Here is a 27,841-nt window from a genome sequence, read left to right as displayed (position 1 = left end):
TGGGCAGGTGTCTAGGCGCCTTACACTGAGCGCACACCGAGCAGGAGGAGACATAAACCCTCACGTCCTTTGCCAATGTTGGCCACCATTACTTTTCACTAAGGCAGTGCACTGTCCGGCCAATACCCGGATGTCCAGAAGAGGGTGACGTATGAGCCCAATAAATTAGTAGATCACGAATCTCGAGCGGCACGTACTTCCGCCCCTCCGGACACTCTGGAGGAGTAGGGTCGGTACGTAACGTCCGCTCGATCTCCGCATCGACCTCCCACACCACCGGTGCCACCAGACAAGACTCCGGCAGTATGGGAGTGGGCTCAATGGACCTCTCCTCTGTGTCATATCGCCGGGACAGGGCGTCTGCCTTAACGTTCTGTGACCCTGGTATATAGGTGAGCTTAAAGACAAACCGGGCCAGAAACATGGCCCACCTAGCCTGACGAGGGTTCAGTCTCCTAGCTGCCCGGATGTACTCCAGGTTACGATGGTCAGTCAGAATGAGAAAAGGGTGTTGAGCCCCCTCAAGCCAATACCTCCACCCCTAGCAGCTCCCTGTCCCCCACGTCGTAATTACGTTCCGCCGGGCTGAGCTTCTTAGAGTAAAAAGCACAGGGCCGGAGTTTAGGAGGCATGCCTGAGCGTTGAGACAGTACAGCCCCAAAACCAGCCTCTGACGCGTCCACCTCCACTTGGAACGCCAAAGAGGGGTCCGGATGTGCCAGCACCGGAACCGAGGTGAACAGGTCCTTCAGTTGTCTAAACGCCCTGTCCGCCTCAGCCGACCACTGCAAACGCACCGGGCCCCCCTTTAGCAGGGAGGTGATGGAAGCTGCTACCTGTCCAAAACCCCGGATAAACCTCCGGTAGTAATTGGCAAAACCCAAAAACCGCTGCACCTCCTTAACCGTGGTAGGAGTCTGCCAATTACGCACGGCTGAAACGCGGTCAATCTCCATCTCCACCCCTGACGCGGGCAAACGATGGCCCAGGAAGGAGATGGACTCCTGGAAAAACAGGCATTTCTCCGCCTTCACATACAAGTCATGCTCCAACAGCCTACCCAACACTCGACGCACCAGGGCCACATGCCCGGCTTGTGTAGCAGAGTATACTAGAATGTCGTCAATATACACCACTACACCCTGCCCATGCAAATCCTGGAAAATCTCGTCCACAAATGATTGGAAGACAGAAGGAGCATTCATTAACCCGTATGGCATGACGAGATACTCATAGTGACCCGAGGTGGTACTAAATGCTGTTTTCCATTCATCTCCCTCCCTAATGCGCACCAGGTTGTAGGCGCTCCTGAGATCCAATTTTGTGAAGAAGCGCGCTCCGTGTAATGACTCCATCATACTCGCAATCAGAGGGAGAGGATAACTGTATTTAACAGTGATCTGATTGAGACTACGGTAATCAATACACAGGCGCAAACCTCCATCCTTCTTCTTCACAAAAAAGAAACTTGAGGACGCAGGCGAAGTGGAGGGCCGTATGTATCCCTGTCTCAGAGACTCGGCGATGTATGTCTCCATAGCCGCCATCTCCTCTTGAGACAGAGGATACACATGACTACGCGGAAGTGCAGAACCTGCCTGGAGGTCTATCGCACAATCCCCCTGTCTATGAGGTGGCAATCGCGTCGCCCTCTTCTTACTGAACACGAGTGCCAAATCATCATACTCAGGAGGAATGTGCTGTGCGGGCATTTGGTTCTGACTTTCCACCGTGGTCGCCCCTACGGAAACACCTATACAACGCCCGACACACTGATCAGACCACTCCCTGAGAGCCTTCTGTTGCCACGAAATGGTGGGGTCATGAGAGATTAACCAAGGAAGCCCCAGCACCACGGGAAACGCAGGAGAGTCGATGTATGATTTCCTCATGACCCCCCTGCGTCTTCATCTTTAGTGGTGCCGTGACCTCCCTAATTAAACCTGATCCCAAAGGACGGCTATCTAGGGCATGAATAGGAAAAGGCACATCTACTGGTAGGAGGGGAATCCCTAACTTAACACAGAAATTACGATCAATAAAATTCCCAGCTGCGCCTGAATCGACTAGCGCCTTATGCTGGGAATGAGATGAAACCTGGGGAAATTCAACTTGAATACACAAGTGGACAACAGAGAGCTCTGGGTGAGTTGGGCGCCTACTCACCTGAAATGACTCATCAGTGCGTGACCTGTTGCCTCGATCCCCAGGAGACCCTCCCCAGCACCGAGCCGCAGTGTGTCCTCTACGGCCACAGTTGGTGCAGGGGACGGCCTCTCTCCGGGTCTCTCTCCTCCTCTCTCTAGCACCAGCACCCCCGAGCTCCATAGGGCTCGGCTCGGAGGTGCTGGAGGATGGAATGGACGGCCCCAACTCCGGACTTCCGCGGGTAGCCAGCAGGGTATCCAGACGGATCGACATGTCCACCAATTGATTGAAGCTTAGGTTGGTGTCCCTGCAGGCCAACTCTCGGCGAACGTCCTCTCGTAGGCTGCACCGATAGTGGTCGATGAGGGCACTCTCATTCCACCCCGCATTAGCCGCCAGAGTCCGGAAGTCCAGGGCGAACTCTTGTGCGCTCCTCTTCCCCTGTCGGAGGGGAACAGATGCTCCCCCGCCGCTTTACCCTCTGGGGGATGATCGAAAACCGCCCTGAAGCGGCGGGAGAACTCTGCATAGCTGATGGTGGCGGCGTCTATTCCCCTCCATTCGGCATTGGCCCACTCCAATGCCTTGCCGGATAGACAGGAGATGAGGGCGGAAACGCTCTCGTATCCCGAGGGCGCCGGGTGAATGGTTGCCAGGTAGAGTTCCACTTGAAGTAGGAATCCCTGACACCCGGCTGCGGTGCCATCATATGCCCTCGGGAGCGAGAGCCGAATCCCACTGGACTCCGGAGATGGTATGATGGGTCTGACCGATGGTGGTGGTGTTGTAGGAGGAGGTGTGGGCAAGCCTCCTCTTTCCCATCGGCTCAGAGTGTCCATGACATCTTGCATGGCGGTGCCAAGTCTACGGATCATGGTGTCCTGGCTGCTGACCTGATCCTCCAGAGACTCAGTTACCACCGCTGGTCCTGCTGACTCCATGGTTGGTGTGTTATTCTGTCAGATGGGGTGATGTGTATGCGGCGGTGAAGTCAGGCGCAAAACACAGAGGATCAAGATGACTACTTTACTTCAAGTAAACACGCACAAATCAAAAGTCTCCACAACACTGGAGGAGTAAACACGTGCTGTGCGTAAAAGGCGAACTAGAATTGCCGAACATCAAACAGGACAAAATGACAATAACACACAAAGGCCAAACGTAAAACAAGGGAACTTATATGTTACACAATCAACACAAAATAAGTAACAGGTGTACAAACTAGACAACACAAGACAAACACAGAAACATCGATCGGCAGTAGCTAGTACTCCGGGGACGACGAACGCCGAAGCCTGCCCGAGCAAGGAGGAGGAGCAGCCTCGGCGGAATCCGTGACAATGACCCAAAGCATACTTCCAAAGTTGTGGCAAAATGGCTTAAGGACAACAAAGTCAAGGTATTGGAGTGGCCATCACAAAGCCCTGACCTCAGCCTATAGAAAATGTGTGGGCAGAACAGAAAAAGCATGTGTGAGCAAGGAGGCCTACAAACCTGACTCAGTTACACCAGCTCTGTCAGGAGGAATGGGCCAAAATTCACCCAACTTATTGTGGGAAGCTTGTGGAAGGCTACGCTAAACGTTTGACCCTAGTTAAACAATTTAAAGGCAATGCTACCAAATACTAATTGAGTGTATGCAAACCTCTGACCCACTGGGAATGTGATGAAATAAATAAAAGCTGAAATAAATAATTCTCTCTCCTATTATTCTGACATTTCACATTCTTAAAATAAGTGGTGATCCTAACTGACCTAAAACAGGGATTTTTTTACTAGGATTAAATGTCAGGAATTGTAAAAAACAGAGTTTAAATGTATTTGGCTAAGGTGTATGTAAACTTCCGACTTCAACTATATGTGCATGTCATGCTTCCTCCATTTCACAAATGCCTCCTACTCATCCACCTACTCCTCCTCCTCTTCCTGCAGAGATTGTGATGGCAGGGAAGGGAACTAGGGCAGGGAAGAGAGAAGGGTAGCTAGGAGGATAATCCCTAGCACAGGACTCATTACTTGTGGTAGGTCTGGGTACCAATGTATGCCACTGGATAATGTGTACTTATATCTGTGACAGCTGAGCAGGCTCTTGCAGCAGTGTTTGCGGAGGCGGCAGATGGAGAGGAGGGATGAGAGCGAGGTAGAGGAAGAGAGAGGGAGAGAGGGACAAGAGGAAGAAAGAGGGAGAGAGAGTGAAATTGAGAAACAGAGGGAGGAAGAGATGAGGAGGAGGAGGATGAGAGAGGGGGGGGGGGGGGGGGGGGGACAAGGTAAAGAGAAAGAGAGAGGAGAATGCTGCCCACCAGGGAAATGGAGAGATTGCTCTGGATTTCCCCAGGCTTTAAGCCTCCAGATCGGCATTACTCTGTTTTATTGGTAATGAAATATAATTGTTCCTCTCTCTTTCTCTCTTTCACTCTCTCGCCTCTCTCTCTCTCCCGCCCGGCCGGCATCACCCTTTACACAAAGTGACGCCATTAAGGCCTGGAGGCCATCTGTTAGTTGCTGCCCCTTGTATTTAGCCCCACTCTGTTCTATGTGTCAGGGCCAGCACATGTAAGATCGACACTTTATTTTTAATTGCATTTTAATATGCATAGAAGCCATTGTGATGGCTGTTGTTGACGACGTCATAAGACAAAGGCTTTGGTTAACTTCGGAAACTTGGAACAGGACCTTGGTTGACTCCACTAGAACTTCTCAGAAAGCCCCAGAGGACCTGCAGCCCACTTCAAAAGCCTTCCTCAGTGAAACTATTGCTGTACTGTGCAGCTTTGGTCTGGAGACTTCACAGCTCAATTATATTCAATGCTACTGTACAGTGTATGTCCATCTGCTCTGAAATAGTTCAGGCTTTAGTTCACCAGAAACATTAAAACCTCGGAAAGGCAGAAACCTTGAAAAAGCCAAAAAGGCAGAAACATTGAAAAAGTATATATAATGATAAATAGCCGCAAGACTGATTCCTATGACAGTATACATACTACAACTAGGAATGGGGAGCAGCACCCAATGTAGAGACCACAGCCCCACACCCAGGTAATTGAATGCTCTCAGGTAATATACTTGAACCCAATTAACTCCTGTCTCACCTTAACAGTGTGGGTGCTGCAGCAGCCAGCCAGTAATTCAGTTCCCTGCAGTCTACAGACCTTATCATTCCAAGGGTTAATTGAGTTTATTGGTCAGGCGTGTTCCGGCAAAGCGCCCAATATACAATTACGAGGCACAGTGATTCAGCTGGATCAACAGGTGGGCTCCCGAGCGAGCCGGGATCACGGAGGGCCTGGTTGGCTTTGTCAAAGGATCTCAACCTAATCAGACATGCTGGCCGAAGGGGGAACTCTCCGCAGACTGGAAAGGTCAATGCCCATACTTGTCACTGTTTCACGCTCTTTGAGTTGGCGCGGGCAGGAGCGGTAACAGGGAAAAGGGAGATGGCAAGGCTTTTGGAAGCGTGGCAGCGTGTAATTTGCACTGGAGCTTTGTTCTTTGTAACAGTACAGTCATTCAGTGTCTGGTACCATTGTCACAGCTGTGTCACAGACGTGTCACAGACAGGACAGAAACATAGTTGTTATCACTAGGATTAGTGTGATTTGCAGATTGAAATTGTGACAGACTGGGGTTCAAACCCGAGTTTCCTGCTCACAATGACTGAGTTAGCTCGCTGAGCCAAAGCCCGGTCATGACAAAGAAATGTCTTACAATTGCACAGGACATTGTAGTGTGGCCTATATCAAAGCATTGATATAGTATCACATTATTTGTAGGTAAAAAAGTTGGTTTGGAGTGCATGTTAAGATAAAGTTGTCAGTCATATTGTGAGAATTATATAATGACAGGTCTATCCTTAATAAAATCATAGGCTGTAGAGATTGATTACTTTCTCATAGGCAGGCACTGTGCTACAGTAGTTTCCCCCAAATCCATAATGAATTTTCTCAGAATACTGATAAGACACTGATGATTATTAATGTCGCTATTTAAAGCATAATGAAGGGATAATTGCAGTCGTACTCTGACATTTCACGGCCCTTTCTGCATATTTCTTCCCTCGACATAAGTGCAAAAGGATTAAACGTACAAAAAGAAACCAGCGAAGATCCATCTCCCTCTGAAAAGCCCCAATTATTGTTAGTTTAAGCATTTCATCTATGGCTGCTATTTTTTTCTTGCTTTACCCTGGTTATAAGAAATTAAATGTGTTCTGAAGTATATTGATGTAAGCTGCTCTACCATAGAATCATAGCCTCTTTAATAAACGCTTGAAATGAGCTATGGGCATCAGTTGGAAGGCAAGAAGAAGGGGAGAGAAAGCAGCATATCAAATGTAAAGAACAATTACTATAGGATGAATGGCAAATTCCTAGTCAAGCCCCCTGACTATGGGTTGATAAATGTGGGCATTGTGATCAGCACTGGGGAACTAGCTGGAGGGTGATCTATATGGAGGATGAACATTACTCTCTAAAAGGCTTCTATGACCAAGGCTCTGTCGTAGAAACACGTGTTTAATCCTGGGCTGTTCGTTAAGTATGGCATTGAAAGCTGGCTCCCAGCCTAATTAGCGAAGCACAAATTTATCCCCACCAGTATTCATTTACGAAAAAGAGAGAATACGTTTGGAGAGGGATAAAAATTAAACGACAACACTGAAATTCTGAAAGTGCTATCATCACCCAGTCATGCAATGCGAGTAGACTGAGAAATCCCCAGTTAACCCGACCATGAAATGGGGCACGGATGGAACTATTCACACTGCAGCTTTTTTGCTGCCATTTCCCCCATTTCAAGATACTGGTAACAACATAGCATTAGCATAATAATGTTCAGTCGAACAATGGAACATGTTCTATGAATGTTTCATGGACTGTCATATGGAGTGATTTTAGTGCCACCAGTAAATTCAGATTACATTTTTGGTGGCACTAAAATCACTCCATACTGTCATCTATAGCTCGGTTGCATCCATAACACAGCCCCGTCCCTCAGCTTACCAAACAGTGCCAGAATCAGGCTGTTGAAATTACATATTGTGCCTTTAAGGTTCTCTTTTCTCTTATTTACTTTTGTTTAGACGTTTTGTTCTACCTCTTATGTTTTAATCCCTGTGGTAAATAACAGGTACAAACCTTACACCATTAATGAGTAATACGGATGGCTTTTAGGAGGAAAACAAGTTTTTAGTTTTTCTATAGTTCACTTCCTTGCCTGTTGTATTCTGCATTTTTGAGGATATTTGAATTGAGAGTATTTCTCTACTTTACAATCAAAAGGCATTGCTGCTCCAAAATTCCAAACATACAGTGAGGGAAAAAAGTATTTGATCCCCTGCTGATTTTTTACGTTTGCCCACTGACAAATAAATAATCAGTCTATAATTTTAATGGTAGGTTTATTTGAACAGTGAGCGACAGTATAACAACAAAAAAATCCAGAAAAACGCATGTCAAAAATGTTATAAATTGATTTGCATTTTAATTAGGGAAATAAGTATTTGACCCCCTCTCAATCAGAAAGATTTCTGGCTCCCAGATGTCTTTTATACAGGTAACGAGCTGAGATTAGCAGCACACTCTTAAAGGGAGTGCTCCTAATCTCAGTTTGTTACCTGTATAAAAGACACCTGTCCACAGAAGCAATCAATCAATCAGATTCCAAACTCTCCACCATGGCCAAGACCAAAGAGCTCTCCAAGGATGTCAGGGACAAGATTGTAGACCTACACAAGGCTGGAATGGGCTACAAGACCATCGCCAAGCAGCTTGGTGAGAAGGTGACAACAGTTGGTGCGATTATTCGCAAATGGAAGAAACACAAAAGAACTGTCAATCTCCCTCGGCCTGGGGCTCCATGCAAGATCTCGCCTCGTGGAGTTGCAATGATCATGAGAACGGTGAGGAATCAGCCCAGAACTACACGGGAGGATCTTGTCAATGATCTCAAGGCAGCTGGGACCATAGTCACCAAGAAAACAATTGGTAACACACTACGCCGTGAAGGACTGAAATCCTGCAGCGCCCGCAAGGTCCCCCTGCTCAAGAAAGCACATATACATGCCCGTCTGAAGTTTGCCAATGAACATCTGAATGATTCAGAGGAGAACTGGGTGAAAGTCTTGTGGTCAGATGAGACCAAAATTGAGCTCTTTGGCATCAACTCAACTCGCCGTGTTTGGAGGACGAGGAATGCTGCCTATGACCCCAAGAACACCATCCCCACCGTCAAACATGGAGGTGGAAAAATTATGCTTTGGGGGTGTTTTTCTGCTAAGGGGACAGGACAACTTCACCACATCAAAAGGGACGATGGACGGGGCCATGTACCGTCAAATCTTGGGTGAGAACTTCGTTCCCTCAGCCAGGGCATTGAAAATGGGTCGTGGATGGGTATTCCAGAATGACAATGACCCAAAACACACGGCCAAGGCAACAAAGGAGTGGCTCAAGAAGAAGCACATTAAGGTCCTGGAGTGTCCTAGCCAGTCTCCAGACCTTAATCCCATAGAAAGTCTGTGGAGGGAGCTGAAGATTCGAGTTGCCAAACGTCAGCCTCGAAACCTTAATGACTTGGAGAAGATCTGCAAAGAGGAGTGGGACAAAATCCCTCCTGAGATGTGTGCAAACCTGGTGGCCAACTACAAGAAACGTCTGACCTCTGTGATTGCCAACAAGGGTTTTGCCACCAAGTACTAAGTCATGTTTTGCAGAGGGGTCAAATACTTATTTCCCTCATTAAAATGCAAATCAATTTATAACATTTTTGACATATGTTTTTCTGTTTTTTTTTTGTTGTTATTCTGTCTCTCACTGTTCAAATAAACCTACCATTAAAATTATAGACTGATAATTTATTTGTCAGTGGGCAAACGTACAAAATCAGCAGGGGATCAAAGACATTTTTCCCTCACTGTATTGTATGCGACAGAAACGTTTGAAGTTAGTTAATTTAAGCATAGTAATATTAGCTGTTCCGATGGTGGCCTGAGGAGTGCTCCCCTCCAGCCTCGTTACAGATAGCGGTCCGTTAGGTGCTTGCTGGGCTGTAGCATGCTAACAGGGTTCCTACCACTTTCATTGTTTTGCACTCAACTATGCTATTGCTAGGGTGTAGCTAAGTAAACAAACCACTTGGGACACCGACCTTCGGCCTCTATAGACTACTTTCTAGGTATCAATAAGATAAAGTATATTTGCATTTCTGGGGAATCAAATCAAATCATATGTTATTCGTCACATGCTTCGTAAACAACAGCTGTAGACTAACAGTGAAATCCTTACTGAAGGGCCCTTCCCAACAATACAGAGAGAAATAAAATAATAGAAAAATAAAACGCGTAATAATAAAAGTAATAATAGATATACAATGAGTAACGATAACTTGGCTATTTAAATGGGGTACAAGTCGATGTGCAGGGGTACGAGGTAATTGAGGTAGATATGTCGATGTAACTAGGAATAAAGTGACAGATAATAAACAGTAGCAGCAGCGCATGTGATGAGTAAAAAAAGTTAGTGCAAAAACGGTCAATGCAGATAGTCTGGTTAGCTATTTGGTAACTATTTAACTAACTATTTAGCAGAACTGTTCCTTTAAGTGTTTCTGGAGTATTATCTAGTAAGGTGCCACTCAGAAATTCTGTGAATCACGCTCGTTTGTCTCCGAGCAGAAGGCGGTCCCTACGGACTCTCTCAGCCATTCTGTGTATTCAGGCAGCAAGCTCTTTCAGTCAGTCGAGTTAAGAGAGGACAGTTCCTCTGAGAGTTCTCAAAATTAGACACGAAATGGGAAAAATATATTAGAGGCCCTTAAAATATCTCCTACTAAAGTGCCTCACATAGATACAACAACAATTCCTTTTCACTAGAAGCTATAATATCCTAGACGTGTGACTTCTGAGTTCTCATGTTAGTGCTAAGTAGCCCGTTTTGCCCACATACTCAGACTTCCACGGTGTAGCTGTGTCTGCTAGACGTGTACCAAAGAGTGACAGGAACATTGCAGTTTAGATCACTTTCCACTGAAGTCGGACTCGCTAATTGATAAAACCACGGCTAGTGGCATCTCATTGCTGGTGCATAAGTGGTAATTACAGCACAAGATAATCTAAAGGCTGGATAAATAAAGAAGGGCTGATGGGACTTTAAAGTCCTGCAGATGGAGAAATTCTGGGTGCAGATGAATGGATTATGCTTGGGTTGACATATGGCGACGGGCTCAGATACTGCCTGTGTGAGAAGGACAGTTTTGCTGAATTCCAAATCAACCCCTAGCCCTTCCTACTCCCTAGGCACTCCTGTAGATCTGAGAGGTTGATAGGTGTAAACAATATGGGGAAGTAATTACCATATTGCTTGCACCTACCCAGTGGTGTGAAGTACTTAAGTAAAAATACTTTAAAGTACTACTGTTAGATTCTAAATAAACAGAGTAAAAACTCACGGACGACTAGTAAAGCTAAAACCAAGTTTATTCACCCACTGGGTCACACAGCAGCATAAGACCAAGACATATTTAGACAAGTACTGGTAAACCTTCCTCCTATGCTGAGTCTCCTCCTTACCCATCTGGACAGCCAATACGTCTCTGTTGCTAGACAGGACTTTAGTGATGCCTGTTCTTTCTCACTTCATCTGACCTGACCAATTCCTCACTCCTCCCTAACTCACGGCTGTCCTGTTGACTTGAACCAGACTGTGGACCTTCTCCTCTCCATAGGATACCTGATGTCTAACAATAACATGTTCTGACAGAATGTAAACGTTCTGCATTCCCCTCTCTCCCTCAGTAACATGAATAAGGATATTTCAAGTTTAGAAGTCAGAACCCATCACTACTTAAGTCATTTTTTGGGGTGTCTGTACTTTACTATTTATATTTTTGATTACTTTTACTTTTACTTCACTACATTCCTAAAGAAAATAATGTACTTTTTACTCCATACATTTTCCCTGACAACCAAATGTACTTGTTACATTTTGAATACTTAGCAGGACAGGAAAATTGTCCAATTCACACACTTATCAAGAAAACATCCCTGGTCATCTCTACTGCCTCTGATCTGGTGGACTCACTAAACACACGTGTGAATGAAAATGATGTCTGAGTGTTGGAGTGTGCCCCTGGCTATCCGTCAAAAAAATTTAAACTAGAAAATTGTGCCGTCTGGTTTGCTTAATATAAGGATTTTGAAATTATTTATACTTTTGCTTTTGATACTTAAGTATATTTTAGCAATTACATTTACTTTTGATACTTAAGTATATTTAAAACCAAATACTTTTAGACTTTTACTTGAGTCATTTTCTATTAAGGTATCTATTAAGTTATGACAATTGGGTACTTTTTCCACCACTGCACCTACCAAATCTTCTCAGATCTCCACAAGTGCACAGAGGCTAGGCGCTATTTTAGGACAGGGCCATTGCTGCTCTGTGCCTGACTGATGTGAAATAGGCTAGGGATTTATTTGGGATTCAGCCTTTGCCTCCCTGCCTGCCTGACTAATAGGGCCTTCTGTCTTTCTCTCCATAGATCCGCCGGTGGTGGAGCCGGTGTTCACAGAGATCCGCCAGGGTCTGGGTCGCGCCTTCACTCTCAACTGCCAGGTGCTGCGGGCGCACCCGTCCAAAGTGCTGAAGTACGAGTGGAAACTAGGCACCAGGCTGCTGACCATAGGCCAGTTCGACCAGCGCGACGAGACGGACTACCACGTCAGGGCACTCAATAGGGAGGGCTACGGGGAGTACACCTGTGAAGTGACCAACGAGGCAGGGGCGGGTGCCTGCAGGTTCTTAGTCACAGGTATGTACTACAGACGTCTTTAAAGGCCACGTTCCAATACTGCCCACTTGCAGTGCACTTCCTATATATCCACGACATTGCTTCATACTAAGTGGTGTGCTAGTGTTGATATTGTTGATATTGGAACAGAGACAAATACTGCACCTTTGTAATAGAACTCAAGACTGACCCATCTCTAGTCCTACCTCTCCTGCATTGTCTCTAAACGTGTCTGAACATTTGGTCCTGTGTGGCTCAGTTGGTAGAGCATGGTGCTAGCAACACCAATGATCGTGGGTTCGATTCCTGCTGGGAAAAATACAAGAAAAATATATATACAGTTGAAGTCGGAAGTTTACATACACTTAGGTTGGAGTCATTAAAACTTGTTTTTCAACCACTCCACACATTTCTTGTTAACAAACTATAGTTTTGGCAAGTCGGTTAGGACATCTACTTTGTGCATGACACAAGTCATTTTTCCAACAATTGTTTACAGACAGATTATTTCACTTATAATTCACTGTATCACAATTCCAGTGGGTCAGAAGTTTACATACACTAAGTTGACGGTGCCTTTAAACAGCTTGGAAAACTCCAGAAAATGATGTCATGGCTTTAGAAGCTTCTGATAGGCTAATTGACATCATTTGAGTCAATTGGAGGTGTACCTGTGGATGTATTTCAAGCATCATGCTGTGGTGCACTTCACAAAATAGATAGCATCATGAGGAAGGAAAATTATGTGGATATATTGAAGCAACATCTCAAGACATCAGTCAGGAAGTTAAAGCTTGGTCGCAAATGGGTCTTCCAAATGGACAATGACCCCAAGCATACTTCCAAAGTTGTGGCAAAATGACTTAAGGACAACAAAGTCAAGGTATTGTAGTGGCCATCACAAAGCCCTGACCTCAATCCTATAGTCAATTGGAGGTGTACCTGTAAATGTATTTCAAGGCCTACCTTCAAACTCAGTGCCTCTTTGCTTTACATCATGGGAAAATCAAAATAAATCAGCCAAGACTAACGCCTGAAGGTACCACGTTCATCTGTACAAACAATAGTATGCAAGTGTAAACACCATGGGACCCTGCAGCCGTCATACCGCTCAGGAAGGAGACACTTTCTGTCTCCTAGAGATGAAATCAATCCCATAATAACAGCAAAGGGCCTTGTGAAGATGCTGGAGGAAACAGGTACAAAAGTATCTATATCCACAGTAAAACAAGTTCTATATCGACATAACCTGAAAGGCCGCTCAGCAAGGAAGAAGCCACTGCTCCAAAACCGCCATAAAAAAGCCAGACTACAGTTTGCAACTGCACATGGGAACAAAGATTGTACTTTTTGGAGAAATGTCCTCTGGTCTGATTAAACAAAAATAGAACTGTTTGGCCATAATGACCATCGTTATGTTTGGAGGAAAAGGGGGGTTCCTTGCAAGCCGAAGAACATCATCCCAACCGTGAAGCACATGGGTGGCAGCATCATGCTGTGGGGGTGCTTTGCTGCAGGAGGGACTGGTGCACTTCACAAAATAGATGGAATCATGAGGTAGGAAAATTATCTGGATATATTTAAGCAACATCTCAAGACATCAGTCAGGAAGTTAAAGCTTGGTCGCAAATGGGTCTTCCAAATGGACAATGACCCCAAGCATACTTCCAAAGTTGTGGAAAAATGGCTTAAGGACAACAAAGTCAAGGTATTGGAGTGGCCATCACAAAGCCCTGACCTCAATCCTATAGAAAATGTGACGGCAGAACTGAAATGGTGTGTGCGAGCAAGGAGGCCTACAAACCTGACTCAGTTACACCAGCTCTGTCAGGAGGAATGGGCCATAATTCACCCAACTTATTGTGGGAAGCTTGTGGAAGGCTACCTGAAATGTTTGACCCAAGTTAATCAATTTAAAGGCAATGCTACCAAATACTAATTGAGTGTATGTAAACTTCTGACCCACTGGGAATTTGATGAAAGAAATAAAAGCTGAAATAAATCACTCTCTACTATTATTCTGACATTTCACATTCTTAAAATAAAGTGGTGATCCTAACTGACCTAAGACAGGGAATTTAGACTAGGATTAAATGTCAGGAATTGTGAAAAACTGAGTTTAAATGTATTTGGCTAAGGTGTATGTAAACTTCCGACTTCAACTGTATTATGCACACGACTGTAAGTCGCTTTGGATAAAAGTGTCTGCTAAACGGTATGTATTATTGTTATATATTATGTCAAATTTAATACCTCGAAGGATAAACAACTTTTGCACACTGTAGTGTACATTAATGTTTGTAATGCACTGCTTTTGGATGTGTATCAGTCAGATCTACAGTATAAATAAAAAGTTGGATGGGGAGAAATAATGCATACTGAGAGGATTCCTCTGAGGAATAGTGTGTGTTTTTAAATGGCACTGTATCAACAATACTGAGCATAGAAATGGCACTCTGATTTTAAGTGGTTGTTTGGGGAAAGTACCTCTTCAAGGAAGAAGCCTCAGAAAGCCCTGGTTTGTTGTTTTTTGCTGAATCATGTTATCTTTCAATGAGACTACATATTATATTCACATTTTAATAACTTTGTTCCCACGAGACAACTTCTTATGTGGACATGCAGCAGAATCAGCAGGGAGAAAATGTCTTAATTGTCAATGTGATATGGTGTTGGGATTTTGTCGTTTTGCTTTCAAGCTTCTTCAACAGCAGAGGCTCAACCCCTATCTTGCTACCAGCCATTTTCTGATGGATGGGAGAAAATGGCTAGAATGTTTTACTGTTGATAAGTGTTCAGAGTCTGCAGACTGCAACTTAATCACTGCTAAAGTCTTTCCCAAGTTATATTAGCCCCAACTTGGATTTGCATTGGCAATTTTCTGCCCTGCACAGCAGCCACGAGAGAGGATTACTGCACTCTCCATCCTGCCCTCCACCCCAAAGAAAATGTCAGCAATTTAGGGAACACGAAAACTCAGGTTCACTTGTTATATGAGAAGGTCACCTCGTGTTCCTGTACGGCATTCCTGAAACAATTTGACTGTCGAACATTAACGATGAGCAAGAAAACCTGTCTGTCTTCCTAATAAAAGTTTGTGGTTCAGACTCCCTCTCTTGATCCTGGCAGTTGTTTGAATCTTTGATATATTCTGTCTGAAAAGAGCATTAGCATCCAAACAACACTGCTTCTGCTTTATTTACGGATTAATGCTTGATATTTCAGTGCTTTTTGGAGGCGTTAATTCACATGAAAGCAAGGCATTAACAAACCTTGAAGGTAAACTCAGTGATACGATTTAGATGCAGAAAGTAAACAGCATAGTGGGTTTATTTCCGCAACAACTAAGAGCTTTGAAGTGCGAAGCTCAACTTCTCCGCTGTTTTGGTCCCGTGGCTACAACGCTGTAACAGCGTAAAGCGGACCCATGGACATGCGCAGATACTGTGTGAGAGCGAAGTCTTGGATCTCGCTCATCTCAATATGGTTGATGTGATTGGTTGTGGTCTTCTTCTATGTGTCTTGTCACGTTACAATGTGCACATGTTCTGGCTGCCTTCTTCTGATTGCATGATAGCAGAACATGTGGCGTAGCAGTAACATTGCTGTGTCAGTGGCTGGTAATGAATACTTGACAAGATGACAGGTCCACATTTCTGGAGTTGGTTGTGAAATATTGATGGCCTTGGTTTATCTCAGATGTCTGTTTTCGATGGGTAACAATATAGAGGTGTAGGCTATTTGGGCAAGGGATAAGAAGTAATCAGGTAGGCCTATTTTATGACGTTTACAATGGATCAGAGCATGACATTTTTCCCTTTCACGCTGAGTGGTTATCGAAAAGGAGAGAGCTGGAAAGATTTTCCAAATATATTGAGGAACTATTTTTATTCTCAATGGATGTAAAAACAGACTTTGTTTGCTGAGGTGAAGAAAACATTACCTTGAGAAGCTCCACAGCTCATTAGTGGTGGTGCGTTAAGCCAATCAGAAATACTATCAGATCCTCAAATGGGCATATTTATATGCCTACATTTGCGCGCAGGCCAGGTAGCCTATAGGCCTACTTCAATGCGTAATCAGGTGCGCGTCCTTATTCAACATTGACAGGAGTGCTCCAAACAAAAGACAATGACTAAATTGACAAAATTCGTAAATGGAATGAAATAAACCAAAACTTGTTTCTCACAAGTGCGTTCTGCAAACAACGTGTCCACTCCGACAATGAGAACAGTAAAAGACTGTAATAATAATATATTGAATGAATTAACAGAAATTACTGGAACCAAACAAACATTTGTAGATTAGAAATTATAGGAATGAACGGAAAATGTACTACTGGTAATAAACAGTGCCTTCGGAAAGTATTCAGACCCCTTTACTTTTTCCCCAAAAAAATTGTTACAGCCTTATTCTAAAATCGATTAAATTGTTTTTTTTCCCCTCATCAATCTACACACAATACCCCATAATAACAAAGCAAAAATAGTTTGTAGAAATTGTTGCTAATTTATTACAAATAAAAAACAGATATCTAATTTCCATAAGTATTCTGACCCTTTACTCAGTACTTTGTTGAAGCACCTTTGACAGCAATTACAGCCTCGACTCTTCTTGGGTATGGCGCTACAAGCTTGGCACACCTGTATTTGGGAAGTTTCTCCCATTCTTCTCTGCAGATCTTCTCAAGCTCTGTCAGGTTGGATGGGGAGCGTTGCTGCACAGCTATTTTCAGGTCTCTCCAGAGATGTTCGATCGGGTTCAAGTCAGGGCTCTGGCTGGGCCACTCAAGGACATACAGAGACTTGTCCCGAAGCCACTCTTGGGTTGTCTTGGCTGTGTGCTTAGGGTCGTTGTCCTGTTGGAAGGTGAACCTTCACCCCAGTCTGAGGTCCTGAGCGCTCTGGAGCAGGTTTTCATCAAGGATCTCTCCGTACTTTGCTTCGTTCATCTTTGCCTCGATCCTTACTAGTCTCCCAGTCCCTGCTGCTGAAAACATCCCCACAGCATGATGCTGTCACCACCATGCTTCACCGTTGGGATGGTGCCAGGTTTCCTCCAGACATGACATTTGGCATTCAGGCCAGGCCAAGAGTTCAATCTTGGTTTCATCAGACCAGAGAAATCTTGTTTCTCATGGTCTGAGAGTCTTTAGGTGCCTTTTGGCAAACTCCAAGCGGGCTGTCATGTGCCATTTAGAAGATTTTCTAAAAGGCACATGATTTTTTGGTACCCTTCCCCAGATCTGTGCCTCGACACAATCCTGTCTCGGAGCTCTACGGACAATTCCTTCGACCTCATGGCTTGGTTTTTGCTCTGACATGCACTGTCAACTGTGGGACCTTATATAGCCTGGCGTGTGCCTTTCCAAATCATGTCCAATCAATTGAATTTACCAATCAAGTTGTAGAAACATCTCAAGGATGATCAATGGAAACAGGATGCACCTGAGCTCAATTTCGAGTCTCATAGCAAGGGGTCTGAATACTTATGTAAATAAGGTATTTCTATTTGAATTTTTGTATACATTTTCAAACATTTATAAAAACCTGTTTTGCTTTGTCATTATTGGGTATTGTGTGTAGATTGCTGAGGATTTGTATTTATTTAATCAATTTTAGAATAAGGCTGTAACGTAACAAAATGTGGAAAAAGTCAAGGGGTCTGAATACTTTACGACGACACTGTATGTAATGGTGGAATTGATAGACACTAACAGTCAAACGCAAACAATTCACACAATTAAGTTATGAAACAATAAATGTGCACAAATTCGTGGGAGAGAGTGCATTCAGGAGAGAGACGTGCATTGTGCATTTTAGCCACACTCCCCTTGTTCTTGTACTGGACCATCCCCGCGGCCTCTGCAATGGATTAGTCTCGGCCTCCGCAATGGATTAGTTCACGGAGATGGGCGCAAATGAGACAGTTGTCTCGTGTGCCATAAAATATATATATATATATATATTGTACCAGTCAAAAGTTTGGAAACACCTAATCATTCAAGGGTTTTTCTTAATTTTTTAATATTTTCTACATTGTAGAATAATAGTGAAGACATCAAAACTATGAAATAACACATATGGAATCATGTAGTAACCCAAAAAGTGTTAAACAAATCAAAATATATTTTATATTTGAGATTCTTCAAAGTAGCCACCCTTTGCTTTGATGAAAGCTTTGCACACTCTTGGCATTCTCTCAACCAGCTTCATGAGGTAGTCACCTGGAATGCATTTCAATTAACAGGTGTGCCTTGTTAAATGTTTATTTGTGGAATTTCTTTCCTTCTTAATGCGTTTGAGCCAATCAGTTGTGTTGTGACAAGGTAGGGTTGGTATACAGAAGATAGCCCTATTTGGTAAAAGACCAAGTCCATATTATGGCAAGAACAGCTCAACTAAGCAAAGAGAAACGACAGTCAGTCAATCTGGAAAATTTCAAGAACTTTAAAAGTTTCTTCAAGTGCAGTTGCAAGAACCATCAAGCGCTATGATGAAACTGGCTCTCATGAGGACCGCCACAGGAAAGGAAGACCCAGAGTTACCTCTGCTGCAGAGGATAAGTTCATTAGAAATTGCAGCCCAAATAAATGCTTCACAGAGTTCAAGTAACAGACACATCTCAACATCAACTGTTCAGAGGAGACACCAATAAGAAGAAGAGACTTGCTTGGGCCAAGAAACACGAACAATGGACATTAGACAGGTGGATATCTGCCCTTAGTCTGATGAGTCCAAATTTGAGATTTTTGGTTCCAACCACCGTGTCTTTGTGAGACACAGAGTAGGTCAACGGATGATCTCCGCATGTGGGGTTCCCACCGTGAAGCATGGAGGAGGAGGTGTGGTGGTATGGGGGTGCTTTGCTGGTGACACTGTCTGTGATTTATTTAGAATTCAAGGCACACTTAACCAGCATGGCTACCACAGCATTCTGCAGCGATACGCCATCCCATCTGGTTTACGCGTAGTGGGACTATCATTTGTTTTTCAACAGCACAATGACCCAACACACGTCCAGGCTGTGTAAGGGCTATTTGACCAAGAAGGAGAGTGATGGAGTGCTGCATCAGATGACCTGGCCTCCACAAACACCCAACCTCAACCCAATTGAGATGGTTTGGGATGAGTTGGACCACAGAGTGAAGGAAAAGCAGCCAACAAGTGCTCAGCATATGTGGGAACTCCTTCAAGACTGTTTGAAAAGCATTCCAGGTGAAGCTGGTTGACAGAATGCCAAGAATGTGCAAAGTTGTCATCAAGGCAAAGGGTGGCTATTTTGAAGAATCATTAATCTAAAATATATTTTCATTTGTTCAACAGTTTTTTGGTTACTACATGATTCCATATGTGTTATTTCATAGTTTCTATGTCTACAATGTAGAAAATAGTAAAAATAAAGAAAAACCCTTAAATGAGTAGGTGTGTCCAAACTTTTGACTGGTACTGTATATGTTTGCTACTGTTCGACAAAAGTGAATCTCGGTCGACCAACAGCCTATGGACCAAACAATTGAGTAGTCGACTAATTGGGGTCAGCCCTAGTGTGCACACGTGTGTATGCATGTGTGTATGTGGTACCTCTGTATGGACAGGAAACATGAGACTGGAGTGTGTGAGCTGCCAGCGTGTGTGTAAGCTACCCGCCACCTTGTGACCCTTCCCTGACATTTCCGTGACTGTGTGGCTAAAGGAAAATACAAATGGGAGGTGTCCACATCACTCCAGGGCCAGTCCTGCTGAATGTAAGCTTATAGCCAATATGCTTTCAAATAGGCTTCTCTGTCTGAAGTCATACTACCATTGATCCCAATGACTTTGTGGCCATCGGTGGTATAGGAATGAGTGTTACATTCATCTAAATGTTACATCTATATACACACATACATACTTCAAACAACATGTCCATGCTTAATTGTATACAGTTGTGACGAGTACTGAGGATACGAAGAGGCAGGACGCAGATGTAAACAATGTAAAGGTTTACTTAACACTGAGCAAGAGAACAACAAAGAGTGAGTACACGACAAGACACTAACAATCAGACAGAACACAACACTGAACAGTCCAGTGCTATATAGGGGTGGTGATGAGATGAGGTGCAGGTGCGCTGGAGGTGATTAGGGTGTGTTGGGTTTCCATTCCGGTGTTGCCGAGGTGGTGCGCTCAGACCGGTGGCTCAGTAGACCGGCGAATCAGAGTGCCGGAGGGGAGCAACGGGAGGAGACGTGACAGTACCCCCCCCCCCCCCCACCGGACACGCGGCTCCTGCCGCAGGACATCACCGGCCAGGTGGACGACCTCGAGGACGAGGAGCGGGCCGGTCAGGGTGGCGACGGTGGAAGTCCTGAATTAGGTTCCAGAACGTCCCCAGCCGGAACCAAGCTCCTCTCCTCAGGACCATACCCCTCCCAGTCCACCAGGTAACGGAGCCTTCCCCCACGGATCCTGGAGTCCAGCAGGTCCCTCACCGCATACACCAGACTCCTGTCAATGTCCAGGGGCGGAGGGGGCGTACCTCGGGGGACGGCATCCACCAGAGGACCAGGAACCACTGGCCTGAGGAGAGAGACACATGAAACGTGGGTGAGACACGGTAGTGAGGGGGAAGGAGCAGCCGGTACGATACCTCATTTATCCGCCGGAGGACTTAAAAGGCTCCACAAACCGGGGGCTCAGTTTCTTGCAGGGCAGGCGGAGAGGGAGGTTTCGAGTAGACATCCTCAGTAGACCGGCGAATCAGAGTGCCGGAGGGGAGCAACGGGAGGAGACGTGACAACAGTGTGTACTTCATTCTTACTTATAGGCTATATATTTTGTCTACAAACAACAACATGTCCATGTTTTTATTGTAGATGATTGATGGGAAATGGATGAGCTTGGATAACTTTGTTTTCTTTCAATCATAATAACAAGCGGGAACTCTATTAATCTCACTTTAGAGTTAATAGTTTACCAAGATGGTGTCAAACACAATCAAATATTTATATTTTCATATCATTTTTTCATTTCTCCATGAAAACAATTCAATATTAGAATAGATTCCATACAATTAGATAGTGTTAGCCCGCTGAGCTAAAGCCAAGGCATTCGCTCGGGAGCCAACGCAAGTCTCCAGGTTTCAGACAAGGGTAAACATCACTCGAGCGTGCTCAAAAACAACCTCTGTTACACACACATACCTTTCATGTTAAAAATCCTAGAATATGAGACAGATGCAGTATGTTGTGTTGAATCGTTATTCACTGTAACATCAAATATACAGTACTTTATCCCCATTTTGTTACGTTGTTGTTTTTTCCCCTCATCTATCTACACACCATACCCCATAATGACAAAGCAAAAACAGAAATATCAAATGATGTAAATATTCAGACCCTTTACTCAGTACGTATGACGCTACAAGCTTGGCACACATGTGTTTGGGGAGTTTCTCCCATTCTTCTCTGCAGATCCTCTCAAGGTCTCTCCAGAGATGTTCGATCGGGTTCAAGTCTGGGCTCTGGCTGGGCCACTCAACGACATTTAGAGACTTGTCCCAAAGCCACTCCTGCATTGCCTTGGCTGTGTGCTTAGGGTCGTTGTCCTGTTGGAAGGTGAACCTTCGCCCCAGTCTGAGGTTCTGAGTGCTCTGAAGCAGGTTTTCATCAAAGATCTCTCTGTACTTTCCTCTGTTCATCTTTCCCTCGATCCTGACTAGTCTCCCAGTCCCTGCCACTGAAAAACATCCCCACAGCATGATGCTGCCACCACCATGCGTCACCGTAGGGATGGTGCCAGGTTTCCTCCAAACGTGTTGCTTGGCATTTAGGCCAAAGAGTTCAATATTGGTTTCATCAGACCAGAGAATCTTGTTTCTCATGGTCTGAGAGTCTTTAGGTGCCTTTTGGCAAACTCCAAGCAGGCTGTCAAATGCCTTTTTACTGAGGAGTGGCTTCCATCTGGCCACTCTACCATAAAGGCCTGATTGGTGGAATGCTGCAGAGATGGTTGTCCTTCTGAAAGGTTCTCCCATCTCCACAGAGGAACTCTGGAGCTCTGTCATAGTGACCATCAGGTTCTTGGTCACCTCCCTGACCAAGGCTCTTCTCCCCCGATTGCTCAGTTTGGCCGGGCGGACAGCTCTAGGAAGAATTCCCCAGATCTGTGCCTCGACACAATCCTGTCTCGGAGCTCTATGGACAGTTACTTTGACCTCATGGCTTGGTTTTTGCTCTGACATGCACTGTCAACTGTGGGACCTTATATAGACAGGTGTGTGCCTTTCCAAATCATGTCCAGTCAATTGAATTTACCACAGGTGGACTCCAATCAAGTTGTAGAAACATCTCAAGGATGATCAATAAAAACTGGATGCACCTGAGCTCAATTTCGAGTCTCATAGCAAAGTGTCTGAATACTTATGTAAATAAGGTATTTCTGGTTTTTATTTGTAATACATTTGGGAAAAAATCTAAAAAACCTGTTTTTGCTTTGTTATTATGGGGTATTGTTGGTAGACTGATGAGTGAAAAAAATGATTTTATCTATTTTAGAATAAGGCTGTAATGTAACAAAATGTGGAAAAAGTCAAGGGGTCTGAATACTTTCCGAATGCTCTGTATGTGATAGGAACTAGGGCTGACCCCAATTAGTTGACTGGTCGATTGTTTGGTCCATATGCTGTTGGTCGACTGATAATTAATTGTTTTAGTCGAGCAGTTGCAGATATATATATATATATTTTATGGCACACGAGACAACTGTCTTATTTGCGGCCATCTCTGTGAACTAATCCATTGTGGAGGCCGAGACTAATCCATTGCGGAGGCATGTACAGTACAAGAAGTGGAGTGTGGCTAAGATGCACAATGAACGTATCTCCAGAATGCACTCTCTCCTGCCAATTTGTGCACATTCTTTGTTTCATAACTTCATTGTGTGAATTTTTTGCGTTTGATTGTTACCGGCTATCAATTCCCCATTACATACAGTGGGGAGAACAAGTATTTGATACACTGCCGATTTTGCAGGTTTTCCTACTTACAAAGCATGTAGAGGTCTGTAATTTTTATCATAGGTACACTTCAACTGTGAGAGACGGAATCTAAAACAAAAATCCAGAAAATCACATTGTATGATTTTTAAGTAATTACTTTGCATTTTATTGCATAACATAAGTATTTGATCACCTACCAACCAGTAAAAATTCCGGCTCTCACAGACCTGTTAGTTTTTCTTTAAGAAGCCCTCCTGTTCTCCACTCATTACCTGTATTAACTGCACCTGTTTGAACTCGATACCTGTATAAAAGACACCTGTCCACACACTCAATCAAACAGACTCCAACCTCTCCACAATGGCCAAGACCAGAGAGCTGTGTAAGGACATCAGGGATAAAATTGTAGACCTGCACAAGGCTAAGATGGGCTACAGGACAATAGGCAAGCAGCTTGGTGAGAAGGCAACAACTGTTGGCGCAATTATTAGAAAATGGAAGAAGTTCAAGATGACGGTCAATCACCCTCGGTCTGGGGCTCCATGCAAGATCTCACCTCGTGGGGCATCAATGATCATGAGGAAGGTGAGGGATCAGCCCAGAACTACACGGCAGGACCTGGTCAATGACCTGAAGAGAGCTGGGACCACAGTCTCAAAGAAAACCATTAGTAACACACTACGCCGTCATGGATTAAAATCCTGCAGCGCACGCAAGGTCCCCCTGCTCAAGCCAGCGCATGTCCAGGCCCGTCTGAAGTTTGCCAATGACCATCTGGATGATCCAGAGGAGGAATGGGAGAAGGTAATGTGGTCTGATGAGACAAAAATAGAGCTTTTTGGTCTAAACTCCACTCGCCGTGTTTGGAGGAAGAAGAAGGATGAGTACAACCCCAAGAACACCATCCCAACCGTGAAGCATGGAGGTGGAAACTTCATTCTTTGGGGATGATTTTTCTGCAAAGGGGACAGGACGACTGCACCGTATTGAGGGGAGGATGGATGGGGCCATGTATCACGAGATCTTGGCCAACAACCTCCTTCCCTCAGTAAGAGCATTGAAGATGGGTCGTGGCTGGATGACAACGACCCGAAACACACAGCCAGGGCAACTAAAGAGTGGCTCCGTAAGAAGCATCTCAAGGTCCTGGAGTGGCCTAGCCAGTCTCCAGACCTGAACCCAATAGAACATCTTTGTAGGGAGCTGAAAGTCCGTATTGCCCAGCGACAGCCCCGAAACCTGAAGGATCTGGAGAAGGTCTGTATGGAGGAGTGGGCCAAAATCCCTGCTGCAGTGTGTGCAAACCTGGTCAAGACCTACAGGAAACGTATGATCTCTGTAATTGCAAACTATACCAAATATTAAGTTCTGCTTTTCTGATGTATCAAATACTTATGTCATGCAATAAAATGCAAATTAATTACTTAAAAATCATACAATGTGATTTTCTGGATTTTTGTTTTAGATTCCGTCTCTCACAGTTGAAGTGTACCTATGATAAAAAATTACAGACCTCTACATGCTTTGTAAGTAATAAAACCTGCAAAATCGGCAGTGTATAAAATACTTGTTCTCCCCACTGTATATCACCAGCAGACTCGGCGCCAGAATGAATCAGTTGGACGGGCATTTGATTTCCATAGGAGGGCCTGTTTTTTCATGGGACCTCCTATGTGTGCACGCGCTTGCACAATTTAAAAAAAAATTGGTGTAATTGTTAAGACCATAGGCAGCTCATGATTTTCAAGTTTGGGGGAGCTTACAATTTATCCTACCATTTCTAACGATCTGCGTGCCAGTTATGAATATTTATATATGCACATTTTCGTGGATCATTTCATTTCAATAATAACTTTTTAATTTCTCTGAAAATCATTGTCATATGATTAATCATAAAGATCTGAAGTAAAATGATAAAAATCAAAAAGCTTAAATTCAACTATGGCTAGAGCACTAGCCTCTGCCATGACGACACATTGATACACTGTGATCCATTGGCGGCTAAAGAAATGAGAGCATAGAACTCAGAGAGAGCCTGTAGGCCAATGCAGCAGTAGGCCTATAACTTCCATCATCAACTATGTAAAATACATAGGCCTAAAGCCGACAAAATAAAAACAGTAAAAAATATTCTGGTTCTTTCAATCACATTCATATCACTTCTCCGCCTGTCAGCCTCCATTTCTATCTGTCTTGATTTGAGCTATTGCTAGTGAAGTTCAACATTGCATCAAATTATAATTCCGGGCCCTCAACGTTTCCTGCACCAGTGAGCTCAGGACAGAAAGCTGTTTATGACATTTCCACTGGATATGTGGGATCATCAGATCATGATATTTTGCTCTTTCACACCCAGGTTTGGTGATTATCGAGGCCGGCAGTGTTGGAAAGATTGATCAAATACTGAGGAACTCTCATTCGCATTAATGTTAAAAAAAAAGGCGAAGAAAACATTAGTGGTGGACGTGGTAAGTTAAGACAATCAGAAATCAGACATTGCCAAATGGGCACTTTCCTACATATGCATCCATTATGGAGAGAAACGCACCATATCATCGCCACATCCCCCGCCCCTTCTTCTTGATGCAACATTTTAAATTATACTCTTCGCACATATTTTAGACACTTTTCACTGACAGCCCCAATTCAATCAGCTAGACCTATTGCCACGCGCACTACCCAAATTGCGGGCTTCCCAAACACACTGGTGATTTGAAACAATCCACAGCAATACTTTTTTTAAGAAGCTAATGATCCCTGGTGAAGTATTTTGAATGATTTTATTTAGACAGGAGTAATTATATTTTGGCAAAACATCAGTTTACTTTAGGGCAATCCAGCATCCCAACTGTGCACCCGCCAACTTTTCTTTCCAATTCCCAAGAGGCTGAAACCAGAGATCTGTATATAATGATGAGATGCTCATGTCGCCGCCCTAACAAATGGGAGTCTTTGTCCCAAAGGCGGGAAGGCAGGCGACAAGCTTAGGTCTGCATATTATGCCCATAGAAACGCATTGGGCTTATACTGAACAGATGTTGGTGAGAGTGAGCCCTCTCGCTTTGCCTCTTCCTCTCTGCTGAAACTATATCACCAAAAAAAGCATCCCAGCGAGCAAAACAGCGCCCCTCTATATATAGCCCACGTATCTAATGCTCTCTGGACAGAAATAGTATGACATGCCATACTCTTTTGGTCCAGACAGCATCAGATACATGGTCTACACATACTGAGAGAGAAGGGCACTGTTTAACTCGCTCGGATGCTTTAACTGAGATTGATGCTTTAACTGAGTCTTTCTGTCGACGCACGTCTCCGTCAAATAAATTATCAATATTTCAATATTTTATTTGAAAGGACAAGGAGGTAGGGCGGGCGGGCCAGGCCCCCTAAGGCCCGCCCATAATGCCGGGCCTGCAGAGCGCTCAACCTATGCTACACTTGTGAGAAACAAGTTTTGGTTTATTTAATTACATTCATTTAGTCGTTGTCTTTTGTTTGGAGCGCTCCTGTAAATATTGAGTAACCTGATTACGCATAGAAGTAGGCCTATATGCTGCCTGGCCTCCGCGCAAATGTAGGCATATAAATGTGCCGATTTGGGTATCTGATACTATTTCTGATTGGCTTAACGCACCACTACTAATGAGCTGTGGAGCTTCTCAAAGTAATGTTTTCACCTCAAACAGCAAACAAACAAAATCTGTTTTTCATCCATTGAGAATGACAATAGTTCCCCAATGTTTTAGGTTTCCCAGCAATAAAACCAAAAATTTTGCTCAAACAGAAGGGGGAACTAACAGGGTCACTGACCAACAACCAAAACGAAACAGGTGGGATTTTAGGAGGGGTTCTGAAAGACACTCATGGGGGTGTCCACTGAAAGTTGACTAGCAACAACTTGAACCTAAAAGACACCCACCATGAGTGCCCACAAAATTTGCCCAAGAAGAGGCAAACAAAAGAAAAACACACACCAAACTTAAGGACAGGAAGCAAACCAAAAAGTGGAGCAAAACAAAAACAGGGAAGCTCAGATAAAGGATTGTTTGTCTAAAAATCAAAATAGCGAGCGTTAACACTCCTCAACTCTCAAGACAACTGGCGCACTGGGCCAGCCACTCTTAAATAGCACCTGGGCCAGCACAGGTGAAACACCTTCCCACTAACGAGATGGCAACCAGCACAGGTGTAACACATACTGACTAACGAGGTGACACCAATCGGTGCGCCCTACTTGCTAATGAGCTATACGTGCTAAAGTCCAACCTCAAAACATAAATGGAAAAACCAAAGCCTGTAACAAATGTATTTGAAAAATCTTTCCAGCTCTTGCCCTTTCGATAACCACTCAGCGTGAAAGTGAAAAATGTCATGCTCTGATCCAGTGGAAAGTCATAAAATAGGCCTACCTGATTACTTCTTATCCCTTGCACAAATACCTTACAGCTGTGTCTGTCCCGAGCTCACTTGCGAGGGAAACTCTGAGGGCCCAGAATATTTTATACAATGTTGCAAGTTTGCTAGCACGAGGTTCGGGCTGGACCCAAGTTAATAGTTGATACAATGTTTCAATTTGGTTGCAGACAAGCCATGTGTAGCCGATGTGATTTATAGGATATTTATTTTTATCCGGATATTTTCTACCTGCAGGCTGCAATGTTTTTATTTGTTGGCTTTACAGGCTATTTTTACAGTTGGCGATGGCAATAAAGTTACTTTTTAGGTTTGTATATTTTTCATTAAGATTTGGATATAATTTTTATTAACCACATGACAATGACTTTGGGTTTCGAAGATGTTATTATAAAATAAATGAAACTGTTAAACAAATGTGCATATGAAAACCATAACTGTCACGCAGATCGGGAGAAATGGTAAGATAAATTGGCATTCCACATGAGAAAGGTTGCCGACTACTCGTGTA

At 44.1% G+C, this 27,841-nt stretch overlaps 2 protein-coding genes across 2 annotated transcripts in view; one reads left to right on the top strand and one right to left on the bottom strand.

The window, feature by feature from the left end:
- Positions 1 to 27,841, bottom strand: part of LOC311103132 (transcriptional repressor protein YY1-like) — a 964,063-nt gene that overhangs the window by 736,144 nt on the left and 200,078 nt on the right. The gene's annotated exons all lie outside the window — the stretch shown is intronic.
- LOC311103120 (MAM domain-containing glycosylphosphatidylinositol anchor protein 2-like) overlaps positions 1 to 27,841 on the top strand; it is a gene marked incomplete at its 3' end in the record, with an annotated part of 221,901 nt that overhangs the window by 131,532 nt on the left and 62,528 nt on the right. The window contains exon 9 of the mRNA XM_084144660.1: positions 11,686 to 11,955. Within this exon, the coding sequence (XP_084000786.1) occupies positions 11,686 to 11,955 (270 nt within the window). The remainder of the gene's footprint in view (positions 1 to 11,685; positions 11,956 to 27,841) is intronic.

This window comes from Coregonus lavaretus (genome assembly GCF_964263955.1).
Source record: "Coregonus lavaretus genome assembly, chromosome: 27".
NCBI lineage: Eukaryota > Metazoa > Chordata > Actinopteri > Salmoniformes > Salmonidae > Coregonus > Coregonus lavaretus.
The sequence above is the reverse complement of the archived record's forward strand: the minus strand, read 5'-3'. Positions and strand labels throughout refer to the sequence as shown.